The 14,315-nt window shown below is 35.7% G+C and overlaps 1 protein-coding gene across 3 annotated transcripts in view; it reads left to right on the forward strand.

Moving 5' to 3' along the window:
• Positions 1–12,744, forward strand: part of CADM2 (cell adhesion molecule 2) — a 660,645-nt gene extending 647,901 nt beyond the window's left edge. For all 3 annotated transcript variants that reach the window (XM_054052742.1, XM_054052751.1, XM_054052759.1), the window contains 2 exons: positions 3,495–3,620; positions 5,181–12,744. In XM_054052742.1, coding sequence (XP_053908717.1) covers positions 3,495–3,620; positions 5,181–5,299 — 245 coding nt within the window. In that variant the 3' untranslated portion in view covers positions 5,300–12,744. The remainder of the gene's footprint in view (positions 1–3,494; positions 3,621–5,180) is intronic.
• The last annotated feature ends 1,571 nt before the right edge of the window (positions 12,745–14,315 follow it).

Raw genomic sequence — 14,315 nt, forward strand, 5'->3', positions numbered from 1 at the left:
TCATTTCTGTGTTTCAGTCCATGGCTACTGTAGCTTCTTGTGCTCACTCAGTAAAATACAGTCTATAGTTAAAACAGGAACAGGGTCATCTAATTTTTTTATGAAAACAGCTGGATTATGTCTATTTATTGCAGAGTTGCATACTTAAGATTTCATTTTCTGGACTTATGTGTGTGTCAGGGTAGGATTTACTTAGTAATGCCCATGAAGCTTATAATAGGAATGTAAAAATAATCTGAATACTGTTGCGGTTTTTGGAAAGCAAACTGTGGACTGGTCAACACCCAAATACACACTTAGCACTTTCAGGAACTTTAATGGGAGTTTTTAATAAAAATGCCTAGAATGCTTGGATAATTGTACGTGTTCATTGCATAAATATCTAAAATACAAAATGGTATAGTTTCCAAACCCCCGTATTTCTGTCTTTCAGATACTGTGAAGGCACATTTTGGCATAGTAATTGTTTGTACAATACTAGATAGCCCCAGATCTAGACTTCACTCATGGGGCTTAAGTCATTTCATGAAAGGCAGAAGTGTAGTGCATTACCCTGCATGCATAATGTAAAACATATTTATATTTAATGCTAACATTTCTTTTTATATGAGGAGAATATTTCTATGAGGTGTGCTTCCTGTTCAGAATATTGTTTATGTTGTACAGATTTTTATTTTGAAATGAAAGAATGTTTGCTTTCCAAGAAAATGTTGGCCACTTTTACAGATTATTTCCTTAAAAGTCCTTATTCCCTTCCCTTCCATCTCTTCTTTTCTCTCCTTCCTTTTCTTTTTTTAACAGATACATTTTTCAATGCTAATATAATGGTAATAGGTCACGTGCAAGTTTTTTTCATAGGCAAACATGTCTAGTAATGCTTATTAATACAATGTGGCTTTGATACCAACATTAAGAGATTATAGCAGAAATGCAATAATACCTTTGCATTCCAATGAGCACCTAAATTAATTTTAAAGTTAAAAATTTCAACCTGTAACAGAAGTAGAATTTCATTAATCCACACTAATAGGCGGGAACCTTATGTTTATGCTGGCTTTAGGTCAATTCACGTAATCACATCAAGTATGTCAGAGGAAGAGTGAGTAGCTATGAATAGGAAATCACCTGCAGATAAAAACACAGAGGCCTATTCATCTTAGTGTATTGTGAGGATTTTAATCTATAATGTTTATTAAAGCTCACAGGGGAGATACATTGTAAATCTGGCTATTGAGCTAAAGCTGTATACTGCAATCAGCTTTTCAAAAAATGCCTCTCGATGAAGTGCTGTGCTAACCCTTCTCTGGATTACACTCTGCATCAGGAAGTATATTATCCCTTAAAATATCTCCTTTCATTCTTTATTTTTACTGCTAGTATACGAGTAGGAGCTAGCTTTTAGTGGAAAAACACTCTAATTCTTCTCTTGATGCAGTGCTGGGGAAGAGCGTCTCCTGCAGGTCATATACACCACCCGGGACATTGCTGCTCCTGAGGGCCCAAATGGGTGCTGCCTTTTTTGCTGCAAGGAGGAGGTTTACAGCAACATTGCTACAGGCACCATAGAAGGAAGAATTTGCTAGATGGCTCAAGCAGGCTGACAGTCCTACAGCAAGCTGTCACCTTCCATTTTCTCAAGCGAGCAGTTGCCTCCTCCTTACTCATCTTGGAAAACAGAGCCTCTACAAGGCATGGGAAAGGACGGCTGCACGCTCCAAGGCTTTGCTCTGGGGAGGCAAGACTTCAGCTGTCTTGCTCCTCCCTGCAAGGCTGCTGGTACACAGAACTTGGGATCATTTTTAATCACGAAAATAGAGCCGATATCAGCTTGAACTGCTTGTGCGTACTTAGCGTAGTGTCACCAACAGTAGCAGCATGCCAGGAGGTTGATGGAGACAGAGGATAGGGCAGGCACAGCTGATTTCATAAGGTGTTTTTAGCTTTTTTTTGATGCCAATACCTACTGTTTGCCATCATGTCCACAGAAGTACTGTGGCCAGCTTTTCCAAAGTACTCTTAGCAGCCAGAAGAGAAATATGTGGGAGCTCAGAAAGCCAGCAATAAGTAACAAAGCTATGCCTGACAGGTTCAGTGACTGTAAAAAGCGGAACTGTATCTGTAACAGTTGCCATACCGTGCTGTTCTTCAGCAAACTTGAAAGTGTAGTTTCAATATCCCTAACAGTTTATAAAAAGAGGGGAAAACATGATTCTTTTATTTCTTCTGCATAATGTTTTACTTATGTACACCTGTGTGCATGTAGATATATCTATATATCTTGCTGTTACACAACGATCCTGATCAGCAGAATGTAGTTACGGTATCATGGAATCACACCTCCTTGGCATTATCAGAAGTCCTTCTATCATCTTTACAGACTTGCCCTCTTTTCCATAAAAATATGTTTCCTGCCTTCCTCTTCTGCAAACCAAAGAAATTGTTTGCAAACTATTTGTAGAATATAAAAAGCTCCTACAAGGAAAATGCCCTTGAAGCGGTGAGAGTAGACTGATTGCAACATACAGTACATGCTAATAGCATCTTCGGAGAATTACTATTACTTTGCAGCAGAGGCGTTTTCATTAAAATAGAAATCTTACCATAATACTTACATTTAATTTTTACCTTCTTTTGCATATTTCAGGTGAGTCAACAGTCACAGATTGCTAGTTCATTGTTCAAAAGCTCCAAAGAATCATTCACCCTTAACTAGTGCCATTTCCCACGATTGCCTCTTTGCACAGGGCAGCAGAACAGGCAAATAAACAGCAGAGAAAGCTTGAATTTGGCAGTATTCCTAGTGCTCTGCACAGAGTTAGTGAGATCAACCTGCTAATACATTGTTATATCTATTACAGCTTGCTCACACTGGTTGTTAATTGAGTATTCATAGCAAATTCACAAACCGATGCTTGAGACTGAATGATGATCTTTCAGTTTGCCTGATACATTTATCTGACCAAATTCACGCAGACTCAGCCATGTGCAGAGGAACTTGGCATGGCTGCACTGTATCTGTCTTTTTCTTTCTGGTGCAATAGGATAGGAATGAGAGGAAGAGAATATATAAGGGATCCCCACCGAGAATCAGCTCTATAAATTATGTATTATGCAGACACTATTCTGCTGATGCTATCTGATCCCCAATTCTCGGTTCCGTGCTTTACCTTCTATAAATAGCTATGGCCAGCTTTTCGGTTGTAAAATGATGAGGACAAAACCAGAAACCTTTCCCATTTAATAATCTCTGCCAAAGAAGAATAAGGTAATATTTTTCATAACTGTGATGTCCTCAGGGCTTTAACAATCTGGGAATACAAGCAGCACTATGTTGTTGATAAGATACTGGTAGCAGAAGTGGGAATAGCCATGCTGAATATTAAAGAAGGAAATGCCCTATTTTCAGGATGGTTGGAATAAAACTTGATATTGTGAGTTTTCCTGTCAATTTTTATCTGCATAGGACCATTTTTGCTTTTTGTTTCTCTCTCTAGATCCAAATGCTTTGGCTGGACAGACTGGACCTGACCACGCTCTTATAGGAGGAATAGTGGCTGTAGTTGTCTTTGTAACACTATGTTCTATAATTCTCCTTGGTCGATACCTGGCAAGACATAAAGGTAAGACAGATATACTGGAACTTCAGTCACTTTTGGAAGCAAGACATGATTTCACCTGGAAGTACTATTTTCTTTTGCCTTCCCACATCTGCTAAATGATTTGGACAAGAAAGCTCAGTTCACAGTGTGGTTGTGAGTGAAGTCCCTGAATTTTACTCAGTTTTCCAGTAGACTGGTTAAAGCAAAGGACATCTATTTATGTGCTCAAGGTCATATCATAAGTCAGTGATTTAGAGAAACTCTGAGGTTTGATAGCCCTTTGAGTTTAGTCCCTAGCTCCAAACACTTATTACATGTTCTTATAGTTTTCATTAGTATATCAACTTTGCAGAATATATATACATTGAGTCAACAAGATTTTTTCATTGTAATAAGTTGAGCTAATATTTAAGTATCCATTTAAAAGATAATGTTAGAAGTTGGTGGTGAGTTTTCAGGTCTTTTACCAATGATACTGCTGGAATAAGAGTTTTATTCCTGGGCTAAGCTTTAATTTATTCAGAAATTTCACTTTAAGAATTCTACTACCTTCATTTTCAATCCCTCTCGCCATCAGAGATAACAGCAGTGGAGTGACACTGACTTCTGACTAAGCTTCTCTGTGATCCTATTTTGACCTAGTTAATTCCAAAATCATTTCTTGAGATTTAACCTCTGAATGGCTTGTAGGCCAGTTTTTAAAAGTCAGTTCATGACCTATCCTCACCAGAAAAAAAAAAGAAAAGGAAAGCAAAGAAAGGATTAGTGTTGTTATTAACCCATTAAATCTTGTTTAGCTAGGATAATCATATATCTAGCAGACAGGAGCTGATAAAAACACATTTTTAATTTGATGGACTGTGCAGGGGAAAAGAAAGAATTTTTTAATCAGCCAGTGAAAGTTACTTCTGTTTTTTTTCCCGAACGAATGCATATACATCTTATGCCAAAGTAAATAATGCTTTTCTTAAAGGGAAAGTTGACTATTGGTACACAATTCTTTTTTGTTCATATCCTGAGCATAAAAATACCTGTAATAGTATACTATTAGTGGGTTCAGTTAATAGAAATACCTTAATTTTGTAGTTCTTGGAAATGATAATGATACAATTCTGTAAAATTGAAGTACCGATACAATAATGAAAAAATACAAATACGAAAGTAATTAGTGGCCATTTTTTATAAAAAATAACCATTTATAAATATCTGAATCTTCAGAGTTGTTTTGTTTTTTATGTATAGCTGTGCCATGAAATAACCAAGATTTTATCACTTACTTTATAATTGCAAAATGTATTGCATATTACTTCAGTTAGACAAAAGGGATATCTTTTTTATTAAAAGGTATGTGGATATACTTGAATTTGTGTATATGCATTATCACTATTAATTCTATAAATATTTCTTAGACAAATTAGAAAGTTTTGCATACCTGTACGAAGTATACTAAAGTTTTGTTAAAATATTTGTCTATTCATTGAAGCAACTGGAGCACTGTTAGACTAACAAATACATTGTAAAGCTAAACTCTCCTAATCTTTCTTTCATTTTTTTTCTTTTCACTTTTACTGATTCCTATAGGAACATATTTAACAAATGAAGCAAAAGGAGCCGAAGATGCACCTGATGCCGACACAGCCATTATCAATGCAGAAGGCAGCCAAGTTAATGCAGAGGAGAAAAAAGAGTATTTCATTTAGATGCAGAGCTAGAGTCTTGGAGTTTTACTTATCAGGCTGACTGCTGGAGAAAACTGGCTATCATTTCTCAGAATTCATTTCTACCATTTTCTGCTATCTTTATTAACTTGCATACCTGCTATAAGTAGCCAGTTTATGCCAACAATCAGCTGTTGACATTATCATTCTACAATTACAGTATCATGCGTAGAGCAGGACATTTCTTATTGCCTAAAATTCATATCCACTGCTCTCTTAACATACAGTGCTTGAATATACAGCCTTAACAAAGTTAATCATCATCTTAATTCAAGTTTTCTACATTTTTAAATGTTATGCAGCTTTCTTCTTTTTCAGTTTTCTTTTATCATGTCCCTACTAGTATGTCATAGAACAATATTCATAACAAATACTATTAGGTAAGGACCTAATTTACTTACATAAAATGTTAAGTCTAAGATTAGAGGTTTACAAAGAATGTTTTACACATGTCTATCTATAATTCAAAAAGCAGCTTGTTTTTGAAAACTATGCCCTAGGAAACATGAACTGAAAGCTTTTTAGTATAGTTTCTTGTATGCTTGGATTGATGGGAAAAAGCTATTAGTCCACTGCTTTTTGTTTTGTTTTGCTTTGTTTTGTTGTCTTTTAAATGGTACTTTGACAACAGTGCCAGGCTTCAGTGGTAAAAACATACTAAATAGCTATACACATTCTGAGAAGTTAGATAATAATGCTTAATTTGAAACAAATTTGTCCTACCCTATTACTGCTTTTTGGGATCACAAAGATTAGAGATCTTTCTGAGTAATTTATGTTTCTATAATTTATTTGCTTCACATGAACTCACCTGCCTACTCAGATTTGAAGTGTTCATGGGGCACAACTGCAAGGCATTTTAGTATCTGTATATAGTGCACATAATAAATTCAATTAAACATTATTTGATACATATTTAACTTTTTTTGGCAGTAGCTGAGTCAGTCACAAGTAAGCATTTTCTAATGTCCATTATATCCCTTTAGATATTATTCAAATCAGTATTCTGAGTAGATAACATGTGTTAGTAATTTTTTGTCTGTATGTCCTAGCACTGTTCAGCAGCAAACTTTTCTAGTTCTCATTAATTTTTTCTTTGTTATACAATGGAAGCACAATGTTATATGGAAAGGTAGTTTTAAGCTAACAACCAGTGCACAGCCTCAGGTTTTAAATTACAACCACATTTGATTATTATCCTTAAAAAAAATGCTGTTGAGTTGCTAAAATTCTCAATTTTTAATTTGGCAGTTTCAGAGCTGCTTCTCTATGTTGGTTTGCCAAAAAAAAAGAAAAAAAAAAAAAAAAGAAAAAAAGAAAAAATAGAAGTGTTAAAACAAAAGATATATGTTTTGTGTATACAGTAAATGGACTAATTCTTTATATTAAATTCCTGTCTATGCATTTTGTGAGGTACAAACTTATGTCACCGTGAATGATAGAGAATTCCTGCCATGCTTTTAGCTCCACAGTGAAAGTCTCTGTTTCGATTATTTCTGATTTTTTTTTTGTGTAATCGATAGCTGAAAAATCACATGCTCTTAAATATGACAACAAAACACTGTAAGCCCATTGGCTTATGTCCTCTTCCAATGAAATAAAAGGTTGCTGTAAGAGCTCTTGGAAATGTCTCTACACTGGAGAATGCAAGTTAGTCTAGCTGGAGCTTGTCTTGCTCCTAAGTTTTGCACCTTTAATGAAAGAGTATTTCTCTCCGGTTGCTGTACTTGTGAAGTCCAAAAGCATGATGGTCTGCTGTAAAAGACTTTCTCCTGGGATTTTATTTTTGTGTGGGGAAGGGAGAGTTTGGAATATGACATCATGTAGTATGGTAAAATGGAACATAAAGGTGCTGTGTCAGTTTATTTATCAGAAGAGTATAAACCTTTTAAGGACAATATTAGAGTATTTTAATTGCTTTTGTTGAAACATTTATCTTGTTAATTTCTAAGAAAAAAGGGTGACGTCAATCAAAGCAGCACTTTTTTCAAAATATACAGACATAAATAATATGATGTGGTTGAGTGTTAACATAATAAATCATATACAGTATGACATTTTAAAGAAATAAGTCTGCATTGATGTGATTGCATGCTTGTTTTTACAGTTCACTCCATACTCATCTGTGGAAAAATGCAATAATATGTTAATATAATACGGTAGTTTGAGAGAACCAGGTAGGTGCTACTAGACACATTGAAAACTAGTATAGGTTTACAAGATATTCATGTCTTTCAAAACAAACACAGGTAAAAGGCTGGAGAAGGAAATAATTCAATTTAATACCAAAAATATGGGTTCTTATCACAACAGTAAGTTACATTAGCTACAATACAGTATCACATATGACAAGGTTTTATTTCAGGACCTGGGGCCCTGTTTAACTAAGCATTTAAGCACACGCTCACCTTCAAGTGTGGGAGAAGATCCACTGAACTGTAAGGCACTGTTCATATGCTTAAAACGAAGTGCTTCCCTGGATGAAGGCCTCATTTGTTCAAGTGGAATTCCCCACCAGTTTGGTGTTTACAAATTTTTTTCATTTTTCCTAACACCAGCTTGCTTGAATAGTAGGGTTGTTACTTGAACTGTTGCCCAAACAAGGTCAAGTAGGACCTTCAAAAGCAGGATCATTCTTGGGGTAACCATTTCAAACCATTTTCTCCAGTGGCATAGAAACAGCATTTGAACTTAGCAAAAAGAGGTAAATGGTACTGTTAAAACAGGTTATTTCATTGCTTTTCAATTAAAACTTCACACGTGCTCATTTTTAATGCAGTTGATCTTCCATTATATTTCACCTGGTGATGTTCCTTGCATCTGTGCAAAGCAGATATGAAAAAACCCACACCAAGTATTCTACCTGGGCAGCATTTTGCAAGCCTCTCTGGTTTTCGCGGGTTGAACTTACTACACTAGTTATAAAGAGGCATCCCTCTTATTTGTAAGCAGAAGCATGGCTCAACACTAACGACATGCAGCAGGCTAAAAGCCAGTCATCCATTCCTTTTGTCCAAGATCCCATTCTGAAATACTATGTTGATGATGGTGTGAGGTATCCAGTGAATGTGTAAAATGGATGCTCTGAACGGGAAATGCCCTCACTAAAATGTGTGTGACATCTTCTCAGACACACACTTGCAGAGTAGTTTTCCCAAGATCAGGTAGCTAGTTTCTGCCAGTGTACTGTTTACAGTGTTGATTGCTGATTATTTTTAAACTTTTTTATGTAGATTTTTTTTTTTTTTTAATGCTTCAAGAACATTCTCATGATTTGAACAAGAAAGTGGTGCATCGGAAGACAAGGGATGCATCCTCTCACTCTTTTAGTATCATCTGACAAACCAAGAAACAGTTTAAGGAACCTGATGTTTAACTTGAGGCTCAGAATTTAAACTAAAACTCAAAGTTTCCACATTACTTAAGGATGGTTCATCTTGCACTGAGACTCCCTCTATATAGGAATACATGAAGAAAACCAACTTTTCTAAATAAGACATGAAAGTCAACATCTTGTGTATTTTCATTACAGTATAATATATATATATAACTATTTCAATGAAAAGAAAGGACAGAATCATTTGTAATTATGTAATTCATGATTGTAACAGCACTGAAGTTACCATGTACGCACATGTACAGTAGCTATTTCAACAGTTACAGTGTAGTTACATGTAATTCCCTGTAACATAGCAGTTATAGTGTAATTTAGTGCCACTTATTGTAAAGTGTTACCAAAAGTAAAATGGAGTTCTTACCTTTACAATTTCAAATTAAAGGTAAGTTTATTAAATTAGCACCATAAATCTGTTATTACATTTCTTAATTAAGGAGGTGATTTAAAAGTTCATGTTGACACTGCAGCTTCACCCATCACTTACCCAAACTCCTCCAAGTGTCTAATCTCCACACTCCTAGGAACTGGTAATCTGTGATGAACATACCAAAAATCCATCTATTTCAACTTTAATTGAATAAACTGTCTAAGACAGAAAAACAAAAAACAGCAAAAATAACGAGTAATGCTTTTATTAAGTGGCACAAAGTACACACTAAAAACTATGCAAAAATATAGGTAAATACAGTGTACTTACATGTAAGTATCTTGTACTTGCTGTGTATGGATATTGGAAAACCGTGTAATTATAATATGCATTTTGATTATTTCAAGCAGGGGGATGACCCCTAACAGTCACAAGGAAAAACTGGAAGGTCCATATACAAGCAGTGGATATTCTAATGCAATATGTGTAATTCCTTTACTTGCAATGACAACTAATTTATAAAAATGCTTATAACCACTCCTCATTCTCACTAGCTTTGCTTTTCATTTCTTTAAGGCTCATTAAATATCACTGAAACACCTTTAGGCAAAGTAAGACACTGACTCTGCTAATGGCTTTGCTGCCAGCACTCTGTATGTCTGGCAACACTGTTCTGTAATCTATTTCTGGCTCAACAGCACAAGTTTCCTCTTTTTTTCTGTCCTCAAGGGAGCCTAGTATGTTAAGATGCTGAAATATGCTGCCATATGCCCTGGTATTTTTAGCATGAACAACAGAGAAAGCAAGAGACAGAGAGAGCTGCATTCTTCTGACCCCTATTTTGCTGAATCACCTCACCTGGAATTTCTACTATTTGCTCAGTAACGCCAGGTAATCTTAAATTGTAAGTACAAAATTCTTCCATCAAAGTACAGAGGATGCCTTTAATGATAAAGCTAACATTTTGTAAATGTGAAATTTTGTATTACTGATCTTTTCACTTCTCATCACTTTTCCATCATGCCCTTCCAGAAGGAATGCACTGAAAGACAGATAACATAGAATAGCAAATGAAGAAAAGAATAGTGTAAGCCTTCTTGTGGTTGCCATTGCTACAAACCACTTTTGTGTCCTGTGTAACAGGCAAATAGATGTATTTAGCAACTGCCATTAGCATCATTCTATACTATATTATTCCTAGAATATGACAGCTACCTCTTAGTCTAAATACTAGCTATGAGATATTTGTATACATTAAAAATACTACTGAATCTTTGGTGTAGTCTTGAAATGAGATCATAGTATTTTTTTCCGTTAAAAAGAGAAAAAAACTCTCTTGACTGAGTTCATAATTCTTGCCCTGTTCTTTACTAATTTTGAGATGGTTTGAGCTTTTAACAGGGCGTGAGGACACAGCCTCAGCTGGTATAAACCAGCTTCACTCTGTTGCCTTAAATGTGGGCCAATTTACACTGGCTGGGGATTCATCCCAAACAGCTTAAAAATAAACTGCTGTAACACTTCAATATTTAGTCAGCACTAGATAATGACGTGCAATGCAACTGCTACACAGTTCTTTCCAGTAAAAGGCATGCAGGTTTGAACAGAAACTTTTAAAAGCACATGCAAGCTTTTGAATTAAATATGCAATACCAGTACTGTTGAGATATTCTGACATGTCTCTTACTTATTTAAATATAATAATGCCAGGGCATGTTTACATTAAAAACATTCAATGCAGGGGGAACAGGGAAGGACTATTGCAAACAGCAGGAGAAAATTAAATGGATAGAACAGCCTTTGATGTCAACAAAGCAGAGTAGAAATTTATTGAGAGTGTGACTTCCTACAGGGTTTTTCAGAGTGGACTTAGTACCTCTAAAGCAAATGGGAGTTATCTACTAGCACAGTTCCTTCTTGCTATCAATGAATCTAACCCAGCACTCTGCACTTGTTTTATCTCAGGAGGAAATAAGGGTACAAACATGGTTTAACAGCACACTTCTGTATCACTCCACATTCTCGGGATGCTCCAGGCTTTGTGTGCTTCCAGCAGCTGTTAAGGGAATTCTCCCAGCACCTAGGAATCATCTTGTTGCCAAGCCATGTTCACTTTCTTCAGCAATGCTTAACGTACTCACAACCAGATGGAAGATGATGTGGAGCAAATATGATGACTCTGCGATACTAGGGGCTTCCAGAGTGTCTCAATAGATGGCAAAAAAGAATTCTTCATGCCTTCAGTGTTTACTATAGATCTGCCCTAGATGTTCTGTGTCTTAAGTCATTTATTCACTGCTGGGCTAAAAGCAGCAGTCCAATTGGAAAGGAGGTAGGAAAAAAAAAATCTTCTCCTCTAAAAGGAGCAGTCTGTGTTACTATTAAAGAAGAGTTCAAAGATTTTTGTTTCTTCCTTTTTTTTTTTTTTTAAAAGATTTCAGGTGCAAAGCCAAGCCTGTTTGGGTCAGCACTTTAGCACTTTCCCTGTGTTCTGGGTCAAGCCAGCAGTGTTTCATGTGTGAGCTCTGATCTCACATTTCAGCACAAAAAAACAGACAGCCTTACACTGCCCTTGCACATAGTGCTGAAAATCACTGATGCCATTTTCTTCTAAACATACTCATTTTTCTTAGTTTTCTACAATTAAATCATTGAATTGGGTTCATAATAGGTTCAAAAGGAGGAGTTTCAAAGTAATAACTTTTAAAGAAAATAATAGTGATGATCATCAACTATTTATGTTGATTATGAAGAGAAGGAAAACCTTTAATTGCTGAACTGAATTCTGTATTACTTTTTCTTTTGTTTCTATGAATATTGATTGATGTTAGTAAATACACAGTTGCACATGTCCTTTTTCAGTGAAAGCAGATTTGCTTATACCCCTATATAGTTTCCATAGAAATATGCAAATATGACCTACAATCATCTGCTTCTGACTAAACAGTGAGCCAAGAGAGTAAACTCGTGGATTACAAGTTTCATGTATGTCCTGCTTCCATAAAAGTTGGGTAAAAGCCACTTATTGATTTCAAAAGAACAAGGCTCGTGTCCTTAACGTTTGAGTTGCTAGTAGATCTTTTCCAACAAAATAATAAAGCGTTCCTTATGCATCCTTTGCTTTTGGCCTAGATATTGTATAACTACCAAAAACCTTCAGTTCAGCTGGATGTTTCCTAGAACAAATAATATGGCATAATTTGTGAAAGGTTTATAACAACTTCTTCTATTCATAGTCAGTGTAAATGTATTCTCCTAGGAACTCCTGTGTAGTCTGCTCTTACACTGGCAATTTAAGGCCTTCAGAAAGATATGTTTGAATGGCTTAAAAATACAACCACTAATCAGTAAGCAAAATCCATGGGAATTAAACATATTGCACTGATGATGAGACACATTTACTTCATTTAATTTCCTCATTAACAACTTTAAGCAGACAAAATGCATATTGTAATGTTAGGTACATGACACTTGCATGTTGCTATGCCTATATACTTACAAAGTATTCAATGTGTACTTAGTGGCGCTTAAAAAATGTCATGTACAATTCTAAACATTCTTACAGGGTTCCCATTTGCACTTCATCTTTCAGAAAAGTCTTGTCAGAAAAATGTCTGATGAATATTATTGAAAAAAATAAAATTTCAATTTTAGTTACCTGTTGGACATTTCTGAATTGTCTATTCATTTAGTATATTTCCTGGTGCTTGCCGGTTTGGCAGCGGAGTTGATTTAAACCAGTGGCTATACACAGACTGTTCACTGAGCAAATTTTGCTGTTTCTAGTAGAACTGTTATAATAATACTGTAAATATTAATTCTGATAATATTAATTCTGATAATATAAGCACATATCCAAGAAAATAAGCTGTGAAACACTGGTATTTAACATGTAATTACAAATTCTATTATTTTATTTTATATTTTTATACTATTTACCGTGTATTGCTTTAAACTTTCCATTGACTGGCAAAGCAAAACTTTTGACTGCAGTCTTCACTGTAGGAGAAATTCATCCTTACAAAGAAGTCAAGTGCTGAAAAAGCATTTAAGCCTGTGGGATTTAAATGGTTGCTTAGCCCTCCAGAAGGAGCTAGAGAATTCACACAAGGTTTTCTATACCACTTATCATGCTTGAGTTGATGTTATGAAGGGCAAGAAGGCCACTGTCTCAATGGGAGAGAGACATGTCATGAAGAAGAGAAAATTCTGAGAGGGTCTATGTTTGGGAAAAAGAAACAAGTCCCAGATGCAGAGAGAGACTTGAACAGAGCTTGGCACCTCTGTGCGGAAGATATCCAGTGCTGTTGCACATCTCTGATGGCAGAGCTTTCCTATGACCTAAATCAAGTGCACAATCAACATATGTACAACCCTGTTGTGTTCAGCACATTTGTTCTTGTCTTTAGTGCTTCTTTTCACTAAACAAAAGTATGTCCCCTATATCATTTTTTAACGTGCTATAACATATTTTCTAAATACAGCAATGATGCAGAACTGCACATGATCCTCATAGTGATGGACCTATGATTTAGGGCAAGGCATGCTGGAAATTTACAGTATACTGAAGGAAAAAGACACAGCCCAGCAAATGGCATAATCCACCAGTGGATCTGTTCTTTTCTGCATTCAAGCTCTAATTGCTACAATACTGTCCTGTTTTCCTTCATCAGCCAAAAATTTCCTCAAAGGTACCTGGCAAAGGCAGATTCACTGTAGTGATCCCCCTAACCTGGTGTGTCCCTCATATGATTCTTTTCTTAAAAGAGCCTTGAATTTATAAATGTCAGTAAGGGATCTCTTTTATCAGCAGCCAACAAAATACCTACTCTCCTCTCCATCTTCAATAGTAATAAAAGACAACAGTCCCTTTTTGTCTGGGTGTTTGCTTGCTTTGTTAGTGGTTTTTAGTTTGTTTGTTTGTTTCTCGATAGAAATACTGTAAGGAGAAACAAACATAATTTCTTCTAAATTGTAAAGGCTGCTTGTAATTTCATTGCACAATGAGAATACTTTCACTGAATAATCTCTGTACCAGACTGTCACAGCATTATACACCCATAGGAAAAAAAGTGTACTTACTCGTTTTAATAGCCATCAGATGCCTATATGAAGACACGCACACTTTCTCAAAAGTAGTGTTACAGAGCAAAATTTGACCAAGCTCCATTGGTAAGTGTAAGGTAGAGGTATGTGCAATTAGTAAAACTAGTGGGGATAATGAAGTGGGGATA

The sequence above is a fragment of the Cuculus canorus genome, chromosome 1 (assembly GCF_017976375.1).
Source record: "Cuculus canorus isolate bCucCan1 chromosome 1, bCucCan1.pri, whole genome shotgun sequence".
NCBI lineage: Eukaryota > Metazoa > Chordata > Aves > Cuculiformes > Cuculidae > Cuculus > Cuculus canorus.